A 25,941-nucleotide genomic window follows, 5' to 3' on the forward strand; every position below is an offset into this window, starting at 1 on the left:
GGCGAGCGGCTGCTTGGGGAGCCCCCAAGTGGGGGCGTAGAAGCTATTTAAAGACACTGTTTTCTGCCCAAGAAGTAAGGCATCGTGTTGCTAAAAGTAAATTAGAAAAATAAATAAATAAAGTAAATAAATCCCGTTTTGGTGCAAGCATACCACTTTATACCACGAAGAGCGCTTCTGGGCCCTGCTCTTGAGGTACTTCCCTCAGCATCTTACAGGAGAGCACCAGCATGGTGTCACCTAACACAAAAATGGGCAAAGTTTCATTCACAGGGGATCGGGAGCCAAACTGGGAATTTCTAGGGAGTATCCAAAGCCAAAGAGGAGGTTTGGCAAAGAGTAGTCAAACCCAAAGTACATCCCATGCCGATATGGTGCGTAGGTTTGTGGAAACATTTTCTCTTGTTTTTTTGGTGGCAATCAACCAGGAGAGAGCAAGCTGCCACAGTCACCATGCTGCTACCACCACAAGCTCAACACCACTCCTATAAATCCAACATCATCTCCTGTTAATATTTTCTCTCTCAAACTCTTATTAAGATCGCAGCACTGCCCACCTTCCCATCTTGCAGTTTAATTTCCCTCACCTTAAACCCTGACTTCCCTTCTGTCACCCCTGATCATTGGGATAGGTGAGAGGAGTTTAAATCATTCTTGATACCATTAGCATATCTTATCTAGAATAGGGATTCATGCACTGAAAAGTGTTCTTTCATGCAGTGTATACAGAATAGTCACCTTGTATTTTAAAATACTTATAACTTCAGGAAAAAAACCAAACTACAACCAAACCAACCAACTACCTGGATCCTACAGTACACAAGGAAAACAAACAAACAAACAAACACACACACACACACAAATCAAACAAACAAAAAAACCCCACAAGCTTTATCTTTTTTCTTTATCTGTATCTAGGGGTTTAGGGAACTTCTAAGGGCAAGAAGACCCAAGTTTTCTTCTTTTTGTGAGTATCTAGTGCATTATTCTGGCATTTACCTCTCTCTAATAGAGTTCTAGCAACCCTCAAGATTTACACCTCAGTCCAACAACACACACAGCCTTTGTACTCAATTGGTAACAAAGACTAAGAGCATCTGGACAACACAATGCTCGTACAAATTTGGGCTATGCAAATACTTATCTATTATCTACTACACTGCTTTTTTGACAAGCAGAAATAGTTGGAGAAGATATGGGCAAATTTCAAAGAACCACTAGAGGCCACTAGAAGTCTGAAATGCAGGTCTGAGAGACGGGATAAAGGGAGAAAGCCGTTCAGGATGTCGAATGTAATCCTTACCAGTAAAGGAATTGATACGAAGGCTGATATTTGCTTTGTAGCTTTTTCACGTAATATATAAAAAAATCGAAAATACAATAATTAATTCCATTATTTCAATATAGTAATTTCAAAGAGTGCATGTATCTAATGAACAGAATTACCAGGAGTCCCTGTGCCCATGGGTTTGGGGTGGAAAATGAAGGAGAGTTTAAAGACAGCAAAAAAATTGTCAGTTTCGTGGGGTTTTGTCACTTGGCTAATTTTTAGTCCTGTCAGTGATTTTTGCCTTTAATTTTTTTGTTTTCTTTCCTAAAAATGAACCTGTTAATTTTTTTCTTTTAAGGTTAAACTAACCATTCTTATTTTCATGATCTTACCCATCAAATATGTTCTGAAAAATAATAATAATAATAAAAAAATCTTCTACCTACCATCTTTCTGTCGAGGTCATTACGTTTTTTAAGATAACAGTCCATTTCCAGATAGTCATCTGACGTGAAACAGATTTTGCATAGTCATAGCAAATACTGACAAGCCTTTTGCCTAAGTGGAGAAACAACATCCAGTTAATTCTTGCCTAACTGTTTAACAGTAGCAAAGCAAAGACTAACCATGAATATGGGCATTCTAAGATAAATTGCCAAATAAAAGCGGACAGATTCTGCTTACCCCAGAAGCCAAAGAAACTCGTTTCCAAATGCATCAATTAGATGGTGTACTCAGGAACCCTCTAGGTTGATGATACCAAATCAAAACAAGACTGCAAAATTGGAAACATCTGGAGCCCTTTGACTTTTCTTTTTCCGCTTAGCCTTCTTTTTTAAAAAATACATATAGCATTAAAATCTCAGTAAATCTCACTAAATAAATTAAAGGGAATCTCTGCTCCATATTTGTATTATATTAAAATCAGCTATAGCTTTTGATACTGGCAAAAGGTAGGAAACAGTGCTCTCAGTTTACTGACTTACTGAAGCAATGAGCAGAATGTGGCTGTGGCCAGGAGAAAACCACCAGCTCCAGACTCAAGCCTACTCGTGTCCCACATCTCTGTAACTTCAGTTTATGTGCACCACTGTAGATCCACCGTAGATTCATTCTGCATGCAGGTATTGAATACATCTTTAGAGTCAGTATTTTCAAAAGGAGCTGAAGCTGAAATAGCTGTAAATCTCCTTTCCATCTGGTGAGAAAATCCAAGACACTGATTTTTTTTTTTTTAGTCTTTTAATTTCTTGACTTCCATGTGAGATGTCACGTTTTTCATGTGGACCCCAAAGTGGGGATTTGGTGGGGGGGGGGGAGATGCATTAATTTCCCTGATCAATATAGTTAATAAGCAAATTAGAAAACAAAACTCTTGTAATTTTTTTACCTAAAAATGTGTTATTTGAAAATACTAAGGCAAACATATTTCAGTTTAGCACATAGGCCAGTTCAGAAATTACCATAAATCTAAATCAACATCCTTCAATGGGTTTCCAAACATCCTGCCATAGGCTATGGCTTGCCATCAGCTCTTGAAGGAGCAAGGTGCTGCCTGGCAAGGCTTTGTCTCCTCTTTTTGGCACAACATGCAGTGTAGGAGTGTTTTGATGGCATATTTAAAAGGACTCCAGCTTCCCAGTGAGGTGGGCCAAAGGATCTTGCCACTTAAAGCTGCTCTAGCAAGTGACACCTTCCTAGAAACCATGCTAATAATGTTGATAAATCCAGATAAACAAGGGCACCAATTACATAAGCTGATTTCACATTGAGATGTGCTTGAATGTATTTCCAAAAGCAAGAGCCAGCTTTTCCATGCCTGTGCGTCTCTAACACAGGCTGAAAGTTGCCAGATAAACATTCATTGGGTTAAATAATGGCTTTTGGCTCTCAACTCTTCTAATTTGTTAACAGGAACAGCAGATACAGAATTGAAGTTTCTACAAGCTTTACTTACATAAGGCATCCCAATAGCAGATTGATGTCATTCAACTAGACCTGATCACATGACTAGGCCTTGTGCAATCAGACACTTCTTTCTTTCCTACTTCTGCTCCAAGCTGAACAGTAGGATTGAGTAAGCCTCAAACAACTCAATTTGAATAAGCAGAAGCTTGGAACACATTTTTTGGTGCTTTAGATCTACCTGGGAAATCTCAAGAGAATTGGTACCAGCTGCATAGAGCTCCCCACAACGAGTTCCCAGGAATGCAATATCACAAAGGTAAGGGGTTTTTGGAAGGGCAGAAGCAAGCTGGTGAATTCTTGGATGAAGCTTCAGATCCATTCTCAAATTTGCAAAGCTCTATCTTAACTGAAATTCACCTCTGAGTATTTTAGAGAAGCAAATGTCCCACCTTGTCTTTGCTGAAACGTCTGCAAAGCTCCAACCACTGTTAAAAACAAAACCACTCCTAGTACAGGAAATGAACAGAGAGCTGCAGTTCTAGAATAATTTTATATAAAATAAGGAAGATTAGTCTATTTTGTGTCATATTCAGATTTAGCTTGATTATTATTAAGTAAAAACAAAAGGACAGAAAAGGATGAGTTGTTTTTAAATACATTTAATGTTATGAAACATTGCTTCTATATTGTCTAAATCCTTGATAAATCTAAACATTGACAATAAGAAAAATCTTTTCTTTAATCACACAATATTCTCTTTGTTTTATTGTAGGGCAGAAAACAAACAGAGTCATCATAAATAAAACACTGACACGGAGTATAAGACAAACCTAGGCCAGACAGTTTGCTAAAAGTTTATGAAAAGTGCATCTGGCTGGCTCAGGGCCCTGAGTAAGGTAGACATTCTCCCACACACCTCTTGGCTGTTTAGCCTCTTGCGAGAAAATCTGAAATAAAGGCTGCCTTTCTCATTTTAAAGGTATTGCATATACACATCACTTGCAGTGTGAGGTAGGAACCAGTTTCTCGGGGCTGTGTCTAGTCTGGGCCTCACCTCCTTATTGTTGCCCCTTCATTTGCTATGCAAAAAGATAGATTTAAGTGCAAAACAGAGCCCCAGCTATCGATGAAAGTGAACTGTATACCTTCTATCTCAATTCACGAGTTTATTGTAAGGAAGGGCACTTGTCATAATTTTCACTTTCAAAGCAATAAGAGGCACAAAAAACTAGACATAATTTTCTTTCCAAAGGATGCTTTCAAAAAAAGGGACTTGAACACTAGAAGAAAACAGTGTTTTCAGGTGACCTAATTCAAAACTCAATGAATTTTCTATTTTGTAACTGAACCCGGCCTAGAGTAAATTCTTGGTTGAAAAATAGCAGCAACTCAAAAGTGCATAAATTACAAACTTCATCAATAACTTAAGGAAACTGCATCTAACTATCCCCCTAACTGTTCCAAGATCCTTTTCATTTTATAATGACATGGAAAATCAGAATAAAGGTACTACTGTTTCAAAAGCAAAACCAATCTAAAACCTTCAGTAGATTTCTTTCTGAGATAAGGCATCTTGTCTTTTACCAAAATTCAAAAGATATACAGAAAGACTGGAAGGAACTCAGCAATAAGACAACCTCTTCCTCCACCACCAAGGCTTAAACATAGGCTTTTCCATCCATATGTAGACTTGTAATTCAGGGTGTGAGTTTTCAAGAAATACCAAACATCTCATTCCCAAGGATGCTGATTATTGGAGAGCTTGCACAGTAGGAAGAATGAGGAGAAATCCAGTCCTGAACAGCAGGGGAGGCAGGATGATTCAGTGAAATTTTCAGCTGTAGTAGGTGCAGCTGTGGGACTTGCAGTTTCATTCATGTCTCATACAGACTCTTGTGAGTCCTGCATTCACAGCCTGAGCAGTCCAGTGGCCATTCAAAGACTGCAGATGACAGTACTGGAGTGACATTTTGGATCCTCATATTGAAGACCTGGGCTTTAGAGGACCCTCTTCCACCAGCAATCCATGAAAGGTCATGCACAGAGGTAGGAAAAGTGCTTCGTCGGTGTATAAGGATTGTGTTTACTCTGAAGTTCTTATCAGGACTGTTATTTCATATGAAATTACTCTTCATCCTCATAAGACATATTCATATTCAAGATCATATTCATTCATGGCAGAGCTGAATCCATCAGTGAAGCAAGACTGCTTTCATTGCAGTGAGATGGTTTCCACTGGCTGGCATGCCCTTGGAAAAGCATGCTGTTTCTTGAATAAAAAAGGTAGTTTCCAGTTTGTGGTGAATATTTGTTTCTCCATTAACACAAATTTAAATGCCCTATTTCTTTCCGGGGAGATTGTTCATGAGGACACACTTTTTACCAATTTGGGTGGAGCTTATGTTTCTGCATCTTAAGCAAATTGGGTGTTGAACAGGGTAGATCTAGAAGACAACAGGTACAGAGGTAGCAGCACAGCATTGTGATGAAGTACTTCCACCATAATACCTTCAAGTAACTTGAACTTTACAGAATCCACATAAAAATTTCCTGTTAAAAATGTGCTGTGAAATAAGAACATCAAGATTTTCTCTTTTCCCTTCCTATCTACTGCAAGCACAGAAATCCTACTTTTCCTTAGCTAGGACATACCCTCAGTCCTGCTGATCCGCTGTTAGTTACCAAGGCCACCAAGCAGGGTGAGCATCCGGGGTCTCAGCTGGAGTTGGTGCAGATGATAGCCTCTAACAAGACTAATAATCAAGGGTTCACTTTGCTAAAAACACAGTTGTGACAGCATTTGCTTCACTGGAGGAAGAAGGTTCAGTTGCAGACTTTGGCCATAGCTGAAGAAAAATTTCTTTTTTTTTCCTATGGAAAATGTTTGCATTTATAAAGCAGGTAAATTGGTATCGCTTAAAAGTTAGTTTAATGATGTCAGTTCATAATTTCTGGCAAGTGAGAAAGTTTCACGGCTCAAAGATGAGGCAGACAATCTCGTATGTTTAACATGAATTCAGGAGGGGATAGGATCTCTGACAGCAAAGATAGCGCTTGCTGTGGGCTAAGGTTGCTTCAACCAAAACTATATAGGAATATATATATTAAAAAAAAACTTTTCAGAATTACAGATAAATATGAGTTACACGTAGTCTGTGTAGTTAAATCTATTTTTTACTTTTGAATTAGATGCCCGTTTTTGAGGTAATCCAGTCACGGAAATAAGTCACCCGTGTGTAAACTCCAGGTTTATTTGGTTTGGCACATTCATCTCCCCAGCTCACTATTCCCACGAGGTACCACATCAGTCTAGAGTCTGGAGTAACCAGTGGTCCCCCAGAGTCCCCCTGGAGAAAGAGGAGGGGGAAAAATATTTAATTAATCAGACGAGAAAACATAATTCTCTCCATAGACAGAAGGACCTATCCAATAAGAGAAGTAAGCAAGCAGTATTTCAAGAGCTGCCATTTGTGCAGGAGCTAGGCTGTTTCTGAAACTTGAATCAGAAGTCTGTGGCATTTTCCTATTTGCCATGAGACCTCCTGACCTCTGTCTCCATAGTTTTACAGTAAAAAAAAACAAAAAAGCTTCTTTTCTGTTTTGTGAAACACTGCTTCGCACCTGCCTTTTCTTCTTCCTCATACAAAGTAGGGAAACACAAATATAGGCAGCAATTTAAGCCAGCAGGAACTTTTTTTTTTAACAGTAACTGCTATTCTTAAATTGTTTTAGTCACATGCAGCAATAACATTTCAAAAAGGAGCTTGGATCTCCTTTTTGCTTGGAGCTTTAATCAGGAGCTTAGTCTCCTTAAGATGTTAACCTCTTTCAAACGTTGAATTCAGACACTATTAATAATGTGACATGGTAATAATAGATAAACTAGAAACCTTACAGGCTGCAAGGCAATCCTCATACAACAGACCAAATCCCCAACTTCCACTAAAATGATTTACTGAAATGAACAGTAGGTGCACCCTTCTGCATTGGTGTCTTCAATGCTGAGCCAGACAGGAACAGAGGAATGAGCTTCCCAGACTTATGCTACAGGGAGCTTTTCTTTGGGTAAAGGTCTGTAGGACTGGGATTCAGGAAAGGGCCTGTTTTGAACCAGCACTTAAGAGACAATCTTTGAATATAACATATATAGAAATTATGTTTTTAAAAGTGACCATTGTGGAAATATTTTTCTTTGAACATAAGCATTTCCTTGCAACATTTGCAAACCTGCACCACACATTTCCTTCCCATTCTCTTACACCTAGCTTCCTTATAGTTATCTTTGTTTCAGACAGATTTCCTTGCACTGAGTCAAGTGCGTTACCAAAGATCACTTCATAACAGATCTATTATGATATGCTCCAGTCCAGAATTTAATTTCAGTGAGAATTTAATTCCAGTTCAGAATTTAATTTCAGTCAATTAAGATTTGGTCAACCAGATACTGCAGCCAGGATTGAAATAGTTTTCCATTCTAATTTTCAGCTACAATTACCTGACAAGCATCTACTCCTCCTTCCAAATATCCTGCACACAACATCCTGGGTGTTATGTCCCCATCATACACTTCTTTCCTGTTGCAAGTATTTGAGTCAATAAGTTTCACTGTTGCTTCTTGAAGAGCATTTGGAGCTGGACCTAAGAGAAAATACAGTTTGGATATTTATCAACAGAATTACTTTGCAGTAGTTAAGGTACAGGAAGAGTGTTTAATATTCTCTGATGGAGGACCAGCCTGGCTTGGTTTACTGTGGAGGTTTTGCTTGTTAATCTGTCTAGGTTAGGCCCTTAAGGAAAATGTACATAGAATCATTTGGGAACCATATCATTAAGACAGAAGAAATGATTGCATAGTACATAGTGCTTTAAGTGTAAAGACATATATTTTTTACATATTCCGTATGGTACCACAGAACACAAATTACCTAGCAATTTGGGCAGTTGATACGAAGTGAAGACATCTTTTTTCCATTGCTAAATCTATTCTTAGTGTGGCCTGGTAAGGGCGTGAGCTTGGGTAAGTTGCAGCTCAACCTGCACATTTACCTGAAAGCCCACAGAGTTATCTGTAACTTCCAACTAGTGCTGGGAAAATAATTTTTTAGGTTCTATATAAATACATGCAGGGCTGGACTACATGTCTTATGAATTTACAATATGAAATGGAAAGGCTGGGAAAACAGAACAGCCTTCTTCCTGTTTTCTGCCTCAGTGGATTGTAGCTCTGCCTTTGTCCACTCTAGCTTTAGAACAAGAAAGTGGTGCTTATGATTAAACAAACCTATTGATTATAGACAAAGCATTAGGCTTGTTGCCATATAACATATGGCTACAGAAGTTATATCAATTCAGTAGCAGATCAGAGCCACTGGTTACATACCATGCAGGTCACCTGGCAGACTCAGGACTCACCGTCATTGGTAAGTGCTCCCCAGCCTGTTATGACAGCATAAATATTGTAGGGAAAAGTCTGAGATGGCTCAGGCAGACAGACACGGTGTATGCTACTTGTAAACTCGACTCGTTTAGAGAGCTGCACAAGTGCAATGTCATAGTCATGTTCTGGGTAGAGGTACTTCTCATGAATAATAATAGTCTTGACTGATCGCTTCAAGCTTGGTGGCTTCAAAAGAGCTCCAAAAGTAGCAGTCCACTTCTGAGGGTGAGTCATGCTGAAAAAAGTAAGAGTGCTGTAAGTATTTTGCTGTAAGTATATGTGTTTGGGACTTCAAGTTTGTTGGTACCTTTATTGTAAAGCTCCTTCAAGCTGGTTCCCTACTAGATTCTGATGGCTTCCATCACTTTCCATAACAGTGTCTCCCACGGAACTGCGGGCTGCTGGTAGAAGAGGGCAATCCTGTGTTCCCTCCCCAACCACAGTCTTGTACTCCTTTCCTGCTCCTTAACCCTGATCTAACCATTGTGTGGCCACAGGGTGTTCATCAAATCAAAAAGCTCTTCTGCTACAAAACTCTTCCTCTCTGTTACCGTTTTTGCACATTGATAATCTGTTCCATCAGCTGTTCCATCTTACAATGTCCCGTGGCTTCACAATTGCCATGCTTTAAACAAAGAAATGCTGGGCTTGCATGGTTGAATGGAGGGGTAGGAAGATGGGATGATAACTACTGGTAGTAGCTTGCAGTGGCAGAAACCTCATGTAACATGAAGGAGCACCTTTAAGAAATATGTAGTGCAACAGGAAACAAATCCTCCACCATTTCAGTCACATTACCTTTTCTGCTCTTCTTTGTTCAATATGCCAAGTGACTATTGATTTCCACCCATACAATTGCCAGTTCTGTTCCAAAGGGTCAGCCTTTAATTTCTCATTGAAATATTCAAGTGATGGGTCTGCTTAATCCTGACTTTTCTCCTTCAAAATTGTTCCCTTGGGAAAGAGTCAGGGGTGTGGTGCAAATCTGGAAAGCCACATAACTTGATACACAAGGGGCACATTGTGCTACAGATTCTAAGACGGGAACTTACTCTCTGAAGCAGTGAGCTGCAGATACAAGCCACGTGTTGCTGATGAGTGTTGCACCACAGCGATGGATGTTGTTGTACTGCAAACTAGCTTGCCATGGCCAGTCCCCAGTCTCTGCAGAAGACAATCCGCCAACTATTCGCAACGATGACGATTTTGCCATTGACTTGACCGATCTATTCTGCCGTAACCCACAGACTGTCAAAAAGGAGAAAGAGTGTATTAGCTGTTCTGCTGTTTAGTAAATATTCCTGCCGATGTCTGGGGAAAACATATGTAAAGTTACATACCATCTAGGTCCTCTAACAGTATTGACATCAACAAGAAAACATACCATCTATCAACCCCCAAATCAGAGCTCCTCATGCACAACCCATTCTGTTAGAAGCCTGAATGAACACCTTACTATTATGGAAAGCCACGATGGTCAAAGATTCAGGCTTAGCTGCATGAGCACCCCAATTGAGGAATCAAAACCTTCATTACACATCAAAGACAATTCCCAAATATAGAGATTGCCAACTTTAATGCCCCAGGTAATTTGTCATTAGAATAAAACAGAAAAAAAGGAAAATATAAGATGGGAATGATCAGAGCCACAGGTTTTTACCATGCATACACACAAATTATATCAGCAAGATGTCACCTAGAAACAGGTAACTGATCACTGAAGTCTGCAAGTGGACCTGGAGAGGCACTTCCAGCAAAGAGCATCACACTACTCCAGTCAGAGGTGACAAAGGCATGGACACCTTCAGCATGGTGTGCATCCATGACACAGAAAAGTATTATCATCCAAAAGCAGAGAGAAATGGAAATATCCATAGATTCAGCAACTAAACTTAGGATATTCAGGAGCAGCTGAAGACACTAATAAAACAGGCTTCCTTATAAACTGAGCAGTTTCTCCAAACACATAGTTCATCTATGTGTACTACAAAGTCACATTCATTAGACAGGGGGATAAGAAAAAGCTTTTAAGGGCCAGCCAGGAAAAGTGTTCAGAGACTCTTAATGCCAATTTTAAAAACGGGACATTTCTGATGTTTAAAAAACCTTACTTACTATCGTTAAAGAGGGCTTCTGCTCTTTTTGGCTCCACATCTGAAAAAAACAAACAGTCAGGGTAAGGCCAGGATAGCTCAAAGTTTCCCATCTGCATGGTTGTCCCATCTGGTGCCTGGAGTATAGGGCACCACAGGAGGCATGGCTGAAGGGGCTGCTAGAGAAACCAGTGAAGCTCATATGTGATCACATTCTTATGCTAGCTGTTGCACTCCCTGCAGTGCTGCTGCTTGTTCTTCAGCCAGTATCCTCTGAGGAACAAGCACTCATCCTGCTCATCCTGCTGGACCCTGATGTTTCTGGAGGGGAGTAGAGACAAAACAAGTCCTGTATTACTCGAGATCCGCAATTTTCTTGGTGAGAAATTTTTGCAGTGGGAAGTTTTAAAGCTCCATTTTTTTGTAAAAAAATCAACTGGCTGTGTTTTACAGTAGTGTGGGGGCCGGAGGAGGTCTGGTACTCTCACTCTGTGACCTTCACTGCAGCAATGTGAGCTTACAATTGCAACGGCTCACTCTCCTTTCTCCTGTCTTATTGGTACACTATTAATACTAAAATAGTTGATAGCAATTTATTACATGGCACTGCAGGTTCTGGAAATACAGAACATGCAAGCTGTATGTTTATCAACAATACAGTCTGCTCATGCTGACAATAACAAGCATTGGCTCAAAGTCTAAAACTATCCCCCTCCTTCCAGAATGCTGCTTTTTATTACAGCTACCATTGTAGTTTCCAGCATTCAAACTATTTTAAAAATAATACTGTATTACTATATACCATGTATATTAAAAAATAATAAAAACATTTTAAACCCCCCACAGTTTCAATACATTTTTTAAATTACATAGATTATAATTTTGTTTAAATTATATAGATCCTTGTACAGCTTCAACAAGTTAATATTTCATGGCTGGACAGCCTTTCTCAGCAGATTCCTGTCCTTCTCCACTAACTTCATACCTCTTTGCTGCTATACAGAATAATATTCTAGTTTTGATCCAAACCCACACCTAGTCAGGAGGAGTTTCTTTTGAATGCAAAGGGCTCTGGCTCACAGTTGTCACCTGTTGGGTTTGTATCACGTGTGTTTTGCTTGCGGGCTTGACACTCCTTCAGGTATGCAGGGTGAATTGCCTGTTTGCAATCCACCAGTACTAGACATGTACTCATTCGTTTCTTAATGTAACCTTAAGCAGATTATGATAGGAAAAGAAAACAAACAGAACTCCAGTACATGCACAGCTTGACTGCAAGGAATGTTACAGAGCAAAGGCAGTCCTAGGGCTGCCATATGTGCATGCAACCACTGCTTTATTTTGTAAGGATAGGAGATGAGGTAAAATTGGACATCTATAAAGCAACACAGTCTTATTCACTATGGACAGGAACAGTTCACATAATAAAGATAACTAAGTTTTACTAGTGGGCAAGCAACTACTTGCAAGGTCCCCTTTCAAGTACAAGTAAAAATTCTCACTTGTACTTTCACAACTCATATGAAGGAAGGAGGAAAAGACTAAAAGGGCAAGTACTTTTGCATCTCAGGAATGCTAGTTGTATTCTGTGAATTTCTATGGGTAATATAGCTTGCTGTCTCCAAGATCCCTTACATCAAAATGTAATGATACCAGAGAGTAAAAGCTAGGTCAGCAGAAGGATTCAGCAGAGGTATAAATACTACTGTTTGCTGAGCTATGCGAAGGATTTGGCTACTTCACCTGTATGTTCATATTGGCAAGAAGTGCTTTGAAAAATCTGTCCCTACTTTTTAATTTCAACTATGATGAGCATCCAGTGTTTTCCTAGAAATTCATACAACCTTCAGAACTAGCTCATCATTTGAATCAGTAATACATTCTAGATGGAAACTGTTAAGAAACCAACAAAAGTAATTCAAAATGAAAGAGGAGCTTTTGCCAGTAAGTGCAATATTGATAACAATGTTTTTTTAGCTTTTCTCTGGGTGGAGAGACATTTACCTCATAATACCTAATTATAAAGCCTGCAGTCAATTATTAACACTTACATTATGTTGCAAAGCTCATCGAGAAGACAAAAGGAGCAACCAGCTTGTTCAAGTGCAGTGCCGGAAGCAATTCAATTGGCATGTTCTCACTGCATCGAGTTTTGCTGTGAGTCACACAGGTGTTCTGCAAGGCACCTGCCTATATCTCTGTTTGCCTTTTTTATGAGGCACCTGGAAAAAAGTACAAACCTCACATGGGCAAAATTTTACCCATTGCTTCCAGTTGAACTGACTTCTGTGTAATTGGAGAAACATGTCTTACACACATACGCTGCAAGTCTGTACACCTTTGAATTTCAGCATATTTTATAATAAATCCCTACTATGCAGCTGATGTACTATCCTATCCACCCACTGTTGGACAAAAAAGGCCAGTGACACCTATCAGAAAATTCAGTGCTGTATTCACTAGGGGAGGGGCATTGCATTGATTTAAAGATTTGCCATATAAAGTACCCTCACGCTTTATCCCACACTGGGAGCTGAAACACAAGTACTGATGAAAACACCATAGCAATGGAAAAAGCCTCAAAATAAAGGGAGTTTTTAAGAGGTGAAAGCAGGTCTGTCCGGTAGCAGGCCTGGGAACCCATCATGCAGATCAGGACAGGTGAAATTAAGGGCACAATACCCAGGATGCAAACACCAAGGTGCCAAACCCAGAGCACACACATGTGTTTGGAAACCTGAATTAACTGACACTATTTTCATATAAGCCAAGCCCACAGTAGATCCCATCAAAAGCAGGGAGCACTTTGGGTTACACGATACAGCTGAAAATCAGGTTGCTTACTGGCTAACCTTGCTAGAGGTTTGCCTGTATTTGTTACTGGCTTCACATTTTGGCCTGGTCAAGAGCACAGCTGTCTGCACTGTGCCAGCCAGCGTGTTGTAAGCCCTGCCTTGAAGCAATCACTTGTAAGGCTCCAGAGACAATTTCGCAGCCCTGCTCATTTACTAGTTGCCCTAGTTGTTTGCACTACCAAGAAAAAGCATCAATTAGTAACAATTAAAGTGTCATTTCTTGTCCCAACCACATATGGCTGCAAAAGTAGTTGTTTATGCCACATTTAGGAAAACAGCGTTCAGGCTTCTACTGTAAACAAGAACAAGTTCCACTTGAACATGCATTGCCTACCTGTAAAATGGAACTTGCTATTAAAGTCAAGCTTGCTTAACATAAAAGAGAAAAATAATGTTTAAATTAAAATCACAGCAATCTACCGAAATACAATTTAGGGATTGCATCTTTCAGAAGAAGGCTCTGTTCTCCAACTGGTAATTTTGTTATTACAGTTATTTGCGAATTTAGTAAACAGAATAACTCTAAAACACATTTCAACACACTTAAGTTTTTAATTTCTGACCAGTGAGAACAGTGACTTGCAGTTACTATTTAAGGTTAATAAATTATGAGTAAATAACTTTTTTACTCCTCAACATATGTGCTTGAGCAAACATGGAAGGAAAAGAGCAGTAAGCAAGAACAGGAAAGCATCTTTGTTTTGGTAACTGTTTGTATGCAATAATCAGTTAAGGCCCAAAGTCTGTGGATCTATTTGGCAGCCATCTAAATGTTTGCATGTTCATAACTACCTGCAGAGTGAATGTGACATTTTATCTCTGAAGGATTTGGAAATTCCTATGGAAAAATGTGCTCACTTTTCCATGTCTCTAAATGATATCAGTGTCACTGATATCAAAGAATCAGTCTTTTGTCTGCTGCCTCATTTCATTTTAGCCACAGAGTTCAGTGTTTATATTAAAAAGAAAATAACAGGCAGAACCCTGTGACATAAGAGAATCAGACATTATGTTGCATAGTGCAAGCAAGGCAAGCAAATATAATATAAGAGGATATTATGAATTTTCAGTGTAGAAAGGGCCAGAGATGGCTACAAAATTAAAGGTGATAAATTTGTTTTAAAAATCTGATACAGTTTTACCCAATTACATAATTTTTCACAGATATTGATTCCCAAAAGAAACTTGATTTTCTATAAAGGGTTCCACATGTGATTTTCTATATGTGAAAACATAACTTCTAGTCTCAAAGGCAAACTGCATGTTTCATCCTCTGTTACATCAAGTTCCCACAACTTGCTTGTCTAAACTGTGTTTTCACTCAGAGAAGACAAGGTAGAGAGTATCTTAAAAGGAGAGGGAGGAGAGGGTTGTAAACATAAATAAGAAAAGTATGTGCTTCAATAGGCATGACACATTCTTGGACATGCATTTGAAGCACAGCTTTATGAAATGCACCAGGGAACAGAGGAAGCATTTTTCCTGCTGTCCTTTGCCACATTTTAATAACAACTACCTTGAAAGGAATTACAAAATTCTCAGGTGCATCAGAAACAGGAGGCTCACCTCGTTCAGCGTTATGTAGGGTAACAACAGTGCATACAGGCAAAAAGAGGATCCCTGGCAAGTTTCAGTAGGTCACCAACCTGGGCAGCTGAGAGGAATGTCACAGAGCACATCTGTCCTGCAGTGTAGACAGAGGTGGGGATAATAGCTCTGCTCTAATGCTCTTTAATTACATTAAAGACTACGAAGATCTGAAGTACTGGAGGGAAATGGAAGTGAGACCAGGGAAGAGCAAATTCAGTTGTGTTCCAGAAACTGTACCCAAAAAGAACTGCAGGAATTTCCTGAAAGATGGCAAAACACGAGCTTTGGGATCAGCAGGAAGGTCATGCTCTTGTGTGGTTATGTAGTACACACATCCTAAAATGTCTCCCCACTAACCTTCCAATACTCTCACTGCTCTCTCAAGAGAAATTACCTCCCCAGATTTAGGCACCCTGGTAGAAGTAGCAAAACATGGCTTAGATACAGGTGATGCAATTCTCATTCCTTCAGTAAGGTAGAGTAACCTGATAGAGACAAGACAAATGCTTTGTGCCTCTAATTGTCCCTGTCACCCAGCTGTTCCCTCCCTACTGATGTTCACTGGACCTGTCCTCACATATATGACTCCCCCACCCCCACCATCTCCCATCAACCACATCTTAGTTCTGTCCATGTGGCAGACAGAGGTCCAACCTCACAGCATACTTACAAGTCCATCCGGTTGTCCTGCAGACCGAGAAGGGGTCTGCTATGTACCACCTGTATGGCATGAATCCAAACTGATATGGTTTTTAGCATTATTTTTCTTCCTGACCTACATTCATGTCCCAGCTGCAATCAAGGTCTTACTACATTAAGGGCAGCCCAAATCACTTGCAACCTCTGCAGGCACAGCAAAGAAAGGGAAAACCAAGATTTGAGTGAGAAAATCAATTAAATTAAACTGTCTGGGTCATCTGAGAAGTCAGGCTTCTGCTTAATTCCTTTATCACAAGCATGTCCTTGCAAAATATTCATTTTAAAATACATTTCAATCATCCTCTCTAGACTCTTACTGAAATGTACCACCTTGTGCCAAACTAAAGGTATCAAAGTGGAGGAATATCAGATCTCCACTGCTTCTCAACATACAGATGCATGTCCGGTTCTACTCCCCCAAGCTGCTGTTGTGGCTGGTAAAATGCAAAAATCTAGACTGCTATATACATTATTTGATGTGACACATTCCTCATCAACCCTGTCAGACACTCATCTGCATGTATCCCACAGAAGACTCCATAAAGAAGTAAGAATCTGTCTGCCAGGTTCTGTACTTTGCAGTTGTTAGGAGCCTTAGCAAGCCTCAGATTCCAGATAAATAGAAACAATAACAGTTGACTTGTTGATCAAAACCAATTCATGACTCATTGTTCATGGTCAAAATCCTTGGCTGTGCAACAGGTGGGAATGCTTCCTACTCACTTTCGACAGTGCCAGTGATCTTGCAACCAGCTGCTTTCTGACGTCAGAAGTACATTCCCAAAAATACATTTTGGGATACTTCCAACCTACTTGACAAAGGGAAATAGTGTGGCAAGCTGCTCTACACTGTGTTTCCTAGGGATCCAGGCTGTCAGGTGACTCCACCTCTAACCAAGAAACCATGGGGAAAATACATCAGCCTTGTAGGAGACCTCTTTGATGCCAGAACTATACAGAGCACAAACTGCAACATCTTCTTGCGGTGCCAGTGGAAGAGCAAGTCCTAACATGGGTGTTTCCAAGTCATCTGACACTTTGATATCTCACTTTGATGGCCCTTGTACTGCTGTTCAGAGAAGATAGGACTTAGTTTGCTTGATTCTTCACTGAAAAATATTTGGGTTTCTATGGGGTTTGTACACAAGTGCAGAGAATTCTATCAGTTCCTATTTTCTATCAAAGCCAGAAGGAATGTCTGGGCATACACTGTCCTTGACCAAGGGACTATGATGTCTAGCTAAATAAGAAAACAGGAACTTCAGTAGTAATACATCTGAAGATACCCTGACAGAAACATATTTTTGCAGCCCTATGTAAAGAAAATCTACTGTTTAGTGAGAGACAAACCAGAGACAATATTATGTTGTTTTCCTTTAAGTTTTGCACATTTGCTATTTTTTCACATATGTATGATCAAGCCCTCTTTTTGAAAAAAAATTAACTCATAAAACATTGACAGTTTGGATTTTTTTCACCTCTTTATTTCCAATCCTTGGAAATGCAGAGGCAAAGCAAGTCGTGCCCCTGAGCTGACAGACTACTTAATGTTGTAGTGGTGCACTGAACTGCAGCTGAAGGTCCCAAGTGTTGCACTCAATTTGGAGGAGTTTGTTGGAGCTGATTCTCAAGCAAATACTTTTGACTGAAGCACAGGTTGAGACATGCTGTTGAACAAGGTGATTATTTTGGGGGAGGAAGACTTAAGGAGGTTCCCTTAATCAGACTCCCCCTAACATGCAATATAAATAAGTGCCTGACCTGCATTTGTTTACCTAGTTAGCCATGCTTAGCTAAACTGAGCTATATCATGGCCCCTAAATCAGAAGCTTTTGATAAGGTGATTATTTAATGATTTTTACAAGGTTAATGATTTTTTACAAGTCATTATGAAAATGTTCTGGGATTGCCTCAAGATAAGCAAGAGCTACAGTGGGCAAAAAGGTACAATGAAGCAAGATTTAGAAAGGTGCCTGCAGAGCATGGAAAAAATCTGGGGTTTCCTTGGTTTAAATACTAATAGTGGACAGGATATTTCAGGAGGGAAGAAAAAGGTAGGAAGTGCAAAACCTAGATTCTTCCCTGGACTTCTAGGACCTGTTTAAAATTGTCACTTCTCCCTGGTGTGAGGAATAAGACCAGTCCTATAAATTGAGACCTGCATGCTCTCTGAAACCAGAGGAGTGCTCCATTCTATACTCTTCACTTGAGTCAACTTGATTTTCTGAAAAGGCAACACTAACAGTAGCTTGCCAAAGTCTCATAGCACTGCTGAAATCATGTTAGCAAAGAAAGATCAAAAATATTTTTGGAAGACCTTTTATTGTTGTCTCTTACAAATGTCAAAGTATTGTTTATGTTCTTTTGTGTCACCCGTAACAGTTGCACAATGTAGTGAGTAGCTGACCTATGTAGTCAGTGCTTTATTGTTAGGCTGGGAAAGATAAGAAAAGCAACACAAAGTTTATCACACAGCTTTGATAAAGTAACACAGAGATGCCATCTTTTACTGAGACTAAATATTTAATGAAAACTTTGTGATTCAATTATATCAGAAAATGTTTTAACTATCTACTAGTTACTGTAACAGCCCTGGTGCAGTTTGAGGTCAACTAAAACAGTTTTGAGTCGCTTCCTACATTTACCAGACTGAATAAAAGCAGCTAATCAGATAACTCAATAAGATCACAGTCTTTTTTTAACAAGCGTTTTTGTACTCCTTACAATTTTATCCTTTATGTTAGGCACCAAATTAAACTGAAGATTCAAAATTCAATAATCCATGACCTAGCTGTCTAAAAAAACCTGAAAACTCTTTGAATCTTTCTGATGCCCATGCAGTATTTCTGTCTGGGAGAAATTACCTGTGCACTTTGTTGAACAGGAACTACTGGCATTTAAACAACACTGCAGGGAAATGGTGATTCTTTGCCCAGAGGGATGTCACCTATTATCCTAACCCATTCCAATGAGGAAGGCTGGTTGGCCATCAAGAAACAACAGGTGTGTAACAACTCATATTTGAGTTTCATTGCATTACCCCAATGCAATGTGCCCAGTTCAAACACTGAGAGGCAGAACAAGAAGTTGCTCCTGCTTATTTCTGAGTGGGAGGAAGTCTGGATCCATCCAGCATGGAATCTGGCCCAGGTTGTTCTCTAAATACAGCTGTCTAGCCTCTGCATATCTCTGCTGAGTTAAGTAGTCTGGTGTGGAAAAGCAAGCAGCAAGTACCAACCTACATACTATACTGTCACCCTTGCGCTTTGGAGTAAGCAGATCTGCAAAAAAAAAAAAAAGGAACAAGTATCTGACTCTTTCTGTCAACCAGCAACTCATTCTTGAAAAGTCTGACACCCAGAAAAATTGCTGACTACATATAACTGAAGCCAAGACAGAGACAAGAGTCTACACCTGCACAAAAATTCTGTAGCAGAACTGGAGAAGATAGTGCAGTTAATTTTCATATCCTGCAGATGCGGGTCTGCTTTGCAAAGAAGGGGATAGAATCCTCAGCCGAGAAGTCACGTAGATAAGAACATTTTCCCTTTCTTTCCCTTTACCCTGGGGAACTTGCAAGGATTTTGATCATCCCACCAAATATTATTTTTTCAGTGCATTGGCTGTTTCTCCACTATACTTCCTGCATTTTCAGGCTCCTCAGAGAAGCAAAGACATAGGGAGCATGGCTATGTTTTTGTGTGCTGAAGCACTGTGGTAAGGCTCCTACTCACTACCATGATAGTAGCATAAAGTTGGTACTGCAGTTTGGAGGAGAGCTGAGGCTGTACTGCAAAGTCACAGAACTGCTCCCATGTATTCATATTTAAGACATTTTTTAAAGACTTGGGGATGGGGGTTATAGATTGCTGCTGATTTTATTCTAACTTAATTAGCAGGAAAGACTGTTATTCAGACTCAGTAACAGCTATCATCAAAAGGAGAAAAATCAAGTCCCACCAATTAGAAAATGACAAGAACTACCTTTAAGAGAGATGTAATATACTTACTTGAGATGGTAGAAGATCTGACATTTATTCTCAGAGGCCCTGTGTATTTTTTCAGTCCCCTCCGTAAGATCCTTTGAACTCTTTGTCTCAAGACTTCTCTAGAATCCGTGGCGGAGAACCAGAATGTGAGCAAAGCCTCTGCCATCACACCATCAGCATCTGGGCTACAAACCAATGAAACAGTCTGGTTACCTTCAGCCCATTTCTGCACTTCTTAGCTTTTGTCTTAGCTCCTGTAGCAATGGCAGTGTAACATAAAGGATAAGTTTTCAAACGTTTGTACATTTTTGAGAGAAGGAATTTCCAAAAGAAATCCAAGCAAATGCTGAACAGTCAAACATATCATAGGCTAGAAGAAGGCATGATACTTTCTGTCAACAAATGGCCAGACCCATTTTATAATGGAGTCTAAAAAGCAGTCGCTGACTACATGCTTGGGACATGAGTAGGAAGGAATGAACCAATTTGATTGCAATGAAAAGCTGGATACACAGCAGTTCAGAAACATCAGGTAGATGATTAATGGTATCTAAACCGACTTTTCCAATGCCCTGTATATACACAGAATAAAAATTTCCAATCATCATCAAAAAGGTACTTGAGCAAAGGGGAAAGACCACACAGCCTACTTCCACTACTGCAACCTCTTGGGAGAATGTTCCTAATAACCTTGTGTTGTGCAACAATTAATGAAACTCGGCAGCATACCCACAATCTGCTTATTACACTCAAAGAGATGGATCACAGAAGGGGCCTTTAACACCTCACTGAAAAGTACAAATGGCACCCACACTGAGACACACAATTTCACAGTTTCTATGTAAGATAACAGGAAAGAAAAGGGAGGGAAATCTTTAACAGGTTGAATTCACCTGGTAGTAGTATTTCTTTTTCCTTAGAGCATCAGATACTGCAAGAGATGGAGTGCTAGACTACAAACACCAAAGCATCTAATCTGGCATAGTAAATCTTGCTCTGTGGTTGCAGATGGCTTATCCCTGGTCATTACACAGAGAAGATAAGAGCTTGCACTGAGAAACTTCTCTTCTGTGCCTCCTCCCACCTGAGCCAAGAAGCAATAACACAAGCCACAGCAGGTGAAATCACAGTTACTTCATACAGGCGGAAAGCTACAAGCAGGTTGCTCTGTCATTAGACAGGAAAGCAAAAGAGAAGATGTCCCAGTTATATCTCACTGTCTTGGAAATTCATAATTATATAAAGAAAAAAAGTAGAAGACAGGTAGCTTATATACAAGTCATGTGATCAGGCTATGATCTTTGAAACAAACTCGTCCCAATATGAAACAGACATTCCCAATATTGCCAGTGAAGGGAAGTAAAAGGCCATGTGTTAATGAGCACACCAAAGCATGCCAAGTGTTTTGTAGCTGACCAGAAAGACACACTCCTTGCCTCAAGGATCTCATAATTGAGACTGAGTAGTCATACACGAACTTTCCAACAGACTGTTTTTTCCATTTGTGCCAACTTCAGCATGATTGCCACTCCATTTATTTTCCAGATATTATCTGATCCAACTGTGGGTGTTGCTCTGCATTTCTGAGGTGTTCCCTCACCTCTCCCCCCACTCCTCTTCCTGTGCTATGCCACACTGGAATTACCGTATCAACTCTTGCAAGCACACCACGCCTCTCGAAACCCTCGGGTAAGTACAGCCCACCTTGAATCACTTATTATATAGCAAAGATCCAGAGCCAAAGACACCTAGTCAAATTAGTATTGTCTTTCTCAGTGAGCAGTAGTCATTATTACTAATGCATTATTTATACTGAGACAAAAAGTATGCACAGTACTTTCCAAGTAAACTCACACCAATGACCCTGTTCAAAACACCTTGCAGTCTGAGCCCTAGAAGAGGCATAAAGCTTGTACATGTGAAAAAGCAAACAAGCTTTGGCGCATACAAGTCTTGCATCCAACACAGCAAACACCACAGCAAGTACCTCAGTCTGTCCTTGGGAACAAGAAGTAATGAAAAATATTACTTGTCCCTACAAATTGCTCTCTCAGATCCTTAAATCACCCTGTCTACACTTGCAACACTCTAGTATCAAAAAATACCCCTAAAGCTACATTCAAATAATGACTTACGTGTAACTGGGGATTAACCTAAGGTAGAGGAAGAGGCAGGATGTCACAAACCATGTAAGAGCAAGAAGAAATACTTTCACAAGAATTAGATCTTTAGATCTTATTAGGTCTTAGTCTTGCAGCTTTAGCCTGCGATAGTGAAGCCATTCAAGTTTTACATGCAAAGCGATGGGCGCTGTCACTCTCCCGAGTATTGCAATAGACAGTTATATAATACCTTAGTATTGCAATAGACATATATACAAAAAGGTCATTTTCAGCATTCAACAGTGGTAAAGAAATCAAATTAAACATTAGGCTTTTAGCAGTTAAACAGAGAATAAAAGAGGAAAAAAGTGCCGCATTGCTCAGTGATAATCCCAACCACGGGTCTGACCCCTTCATCTCAAAAAGAAGGAACAGGAGACCTGAAAGAGATACAGAACAGGCAGTTCCTGCAAAGAATGGCGAAATAGGATCGGAATTTCAACTGAAAAAAAAAGTGGATCTTATGGGATACAAGAGAGAGAAGGGATATGATGGGAGTGTCCAGTATCACTAACTGCATGGAGAGGAGGGGTAGTGATCAACTTTTCATCACCTTTTCCAGTACAAGAACTAAGGACCATTGAATGATCTAAAGAATCATTGAATGATTCACAAGTCCTTACTAAAGGACTGAGGTGCATGGATTTAAAGAGTCCAGGAGACAGTGGACAAGTCCTTGGAAAATAACTGCACCAAGGGCTGATAAACAAACCACAACCACTTCAAGAAATCCAAAGTGGTAAATATGCGAAAGCAGGGAGCATACCAAGGAGCAGTTGTTGCAATCAACACGTCTGTTGTGCTGCTGCTATTCCCCAGGCACCTACTTATGCCCATTCTTAAAGCCACAATGAGAAGTGGGACCTTCTGAATCAGCACAGCCCAATTTTACTTGGCATGCTCAGGAAAACAGCAATATAAGAAGTGGCATCTGCATTACAGTGAAGGAAATAGTTTTGTAAATGCTTTTTATTTTTAGATAGCTTTAGTTATGTTTGCTTTATTAGCTAAAGCTTGCTCAAAATCTGAACACAAACTTGTATAGAATTTGGATTGACTGAAGTTTGTCTTCTGCATCAAGATCCAAAAGGAGGGCATGGTTCAAAACAAGATTATACTCAATTAGGGATTATGCTCTGGTGTTACATACAATACACTTTACTGAGTCAGATCTAGCTGGGCTTGTTGTAAATTTCATTTTATCTCAGCTGCTTGCATTTATTATTATCTCACATACCTCACTCTGATTAAGCGTGAACGGATGTATTTTTTCCTTAAAATGGAATTGTAAAATGTCTTGTCGATCTGTTGAAAAAAGAAAAATATAAGATAACAAAAAAAGGAGGGAAACAGACATATTGCTGGAAGGAGCATTCAGAAAATAGTATTCAGTTACAAACTCACAGCTTACAGAGGCAAGAAATGTAATCCAGCCCAGCCTCTAGATAACATTTGTTACAGACCTTTCCTAACCATCTCCCATTTGACCTAAGGCACATTATAAAAAGCAAGCTGATTTTTCTAAATGTCCTGTGACTACATCAGTGTGCAACTACAGTGCTGCCTCATCCAATCCCAGGCATAATGAGAAATATATAAATATTCTTGGGACACACTGCTGCAGTCTCCCAAAGCACAGCCTCCTAAAGATGGCCCACAGAAAGGATAGAGTATGCTGTGCTCTGCTGAGCCTCTCTTGTAGGGGTTCTTTCTGATACAACATTTATCCTTGGTTCTATAGAAATCTATAGCAAAGCTACCAGTGATTTCGAATTATGTCCCCCTATCACCCTTGTAATTTTCCACATGCTAGAGGAATTGTCAAGCAAATCTCATCAGAAACTGGAAATCTAGGACTCATAAGGAATCAGTCTCCAAATGACATCTTTATTGGTGCCTGCTTAACCACATCCTGCTTTAGGCTGAATGTCATCTCGAGATTGCGTGATCAGACTGAGACAGCACAGTGTGATATCACATGGCATGAAATTCTGCCAGGAATGGCTCAGAATCACTGAAGGATTGAGAAATAGCAAAGTCACTAGTGAGTTTTGCAGCAACTCCTCCTATCAGCAAGACACAGTAAATTGAACATATCCTGTAAACATCAAATGCATTACAGGAAAAAATACATAGAAATGCTTTACAACATCATGAAAGTAGTCTTTTTTGTAGTTTTTAGTCCATAAGGGCAGTCTGATTTACCCAAGTCTCAAGATGTTCTGTCTTCCAAAGGAAATTGAAAAATAATGGTTCTCAAACTTCTAGTACATTGAAATCTTTCGGATATGGAAACAAGCATGTAAGCATGAAATATGGGGTTGATTCCTCCCAAGGAACACGAAACACCTCTTTTCCAGCCTTGGTTGTCGTAAGATGAAACCTCATGTCATTACACAGTGATATATCGAAGCAGAATAATTTCAAATTGAAAATTGCATGTTTTATTTTTTAAGGTTATTTTAAGCATACATTAATAAGGAAAAAAAAGAAACTTTCTTAATTGTCATACATTGAGCTGATGTTTTATCTTGCTGTTACTGGCAATTATCTGCAATTACTTTGGCATTTGGAACAGACAAAATTCTATGGAAAAATACATCACCTATAGCAAACTACTGTATATATGCAGAATGTGCTTTCTCCTATTGCTTTGCAGATGTCCAGCTACTACCACTACACTTTACAAGGCATACAGTTAGAAATAAAGTGGTTTTATTTCCTGTAACTCTGCAGCCTGTTCCACCGCTATCCCCCTTGGTTATTGGAAGTATTTGCCATTAGGCAAAAGGGGGTTTGTTTTGCTTTGGTGTTTTTAGTTATAACATCTGCTTATCGTTTCTGTCAGTGTTAACTGCTTCACTGATGATTGTGTAAGTAGAAGCATGTAGCTAAGCAGCACTGCCAGCTTTGTGGCACGCAGTGGCATGTGCTATCTTTGACTGCACTGCCTCTGAGAACTTCTGAGATCTCTGGGACAGCGACTTCTTTGCAGAGTGCTTTGCAATCAAAGAGAGCCCTGAGCTGGGCTGAAGTACACCTCAGGCTTCTACATTGCTAACAAGTAAAGCAAAAGCAGAGTGACTTTCAGCTTGGGACTGAAGAGGGCAAGAATTCACAATCCCTTGCAAGGGAGGGTTAAGTCAGTATGACATTCTCAAATCCTTTATCTCCTCTTGACAGCTGTGTTTCCAAGGTACCTGTACTGTCTCAGATGGCAAGTGTTTTTCCTAAACTTTCCATCTGCATTTCTACAGCAGATACAGGGATCCTTACTTCTGTCACCCATTCTCTTATGTATCTTTGTTTCAGCCTAAGCAGCTCACGTGACTGTGGTTTTTGTACTCCCAGCATGTCCAGTTTTCTCCTTTTCTCCTCAGCCTGGACCACTTCCAAGATGTTCCAGACAGTCTGATCAGGAACACCTCGTGTTGCAGGAGACAAAGACTTCCAGTGACATCTGACAAAACACAACTCCGCACAGTGCTTTTTTACAAAAAGAATCTAGGAAGTCCAAATGCAACTGAACTATCTGCAACAGACATTGTTTTCAGAAAATTAAATCCAAAATGGATGGTAGTTAGTTCTTTGGAGTATGGTAGTTAGTTCTATGGAGTGAGCAGGAAGCAAGCAATTTAAAATGATACCAAAATTACTAGATTTGTGTTACTTCCATTTCTCTTTCATATCTGATTGAGAAAGACACACTTCCCACTTGTCACTAGCTTTCCCATCCTTAAGAGTTGCCCTAGTATTACATCACCAACAGACAAAGAAGTCACTGGAGAGTGGTTTTGTTTTCAGTGAGCCTTTCAGAGCCTTTACCACCTTCAAACGTTACCTAGTGTTTTTCACTTTTGTGATCTGCTGTATCTTATCAGGAATGAAAGTCTACCCAAACTTCTGCACTGTGGCCCCTGTCTCTCACCTGCTGATGA

At 39.7% G+C, this 25,941-nt stretch overlaps 1 protein-coding gene across 1 annotated transcript in view; it reads right to left on the reverse strand.

Annotated features, from left to right (window-relative positions):
• Window positions 1-6,363: 6,363 nt before the first annotated feature.
• The window catches only part of LOC103766236 (transmembrane protease serine 11E), a 39,022-nt gene continuing 19,444 nt past the window's right edge, over window positions 6,364-25,941 (reverse strand). Inside the window, exons 4-10 of the mRNA XM_018082077.2 lie at window positions 23,241-23,308; window positions 19,863-20,026; window positions 10,731-10,769; window positions 9,668-9,863; window positions 8,591-8,850; window positions 7,674-7,816; window positions 6,364-6,525 (exon numbers count right to left, since the gene is read on the reverse strand). Of these exons, the coding sequence (XP_017937566.1) occupies window positions 6,364-6,525; window positions 7,674-7,816; window positions 8,591-8,850; window positions 9,668-9,863; window positions 10,731-10,769; window positions 19,863-20,026; window positions 23,241-23,308 (1,032 nt within the window). The remainder of the gene's footprint in view (window positions 6,526-7,673; window positions 7,817-8,590; window positions 8,851-9,667; window positions 9,864-10,730; window positions 10,770-19,862; window positions 20,027-23,240; window positions 23,309-25,941) is intronic.

Source organism: Manacus vitellinus, unplaced genomic scaffold (genome assembly GCF_001715985.3).
Source record: "Manacus vitellinus isolate BGI_N305 unplaced genomic scaffold, ASM171598v3 scaffold_0_pilon, whole genome shotgun sequence".
In the NCBI taxonomy this organism is placed as follows: domain Eukaryota; kingdom Metazoa; phylum Chordata; class Aves; order Passeriformes; family Pipridae; genus Manacus; species Manacus vitellinus.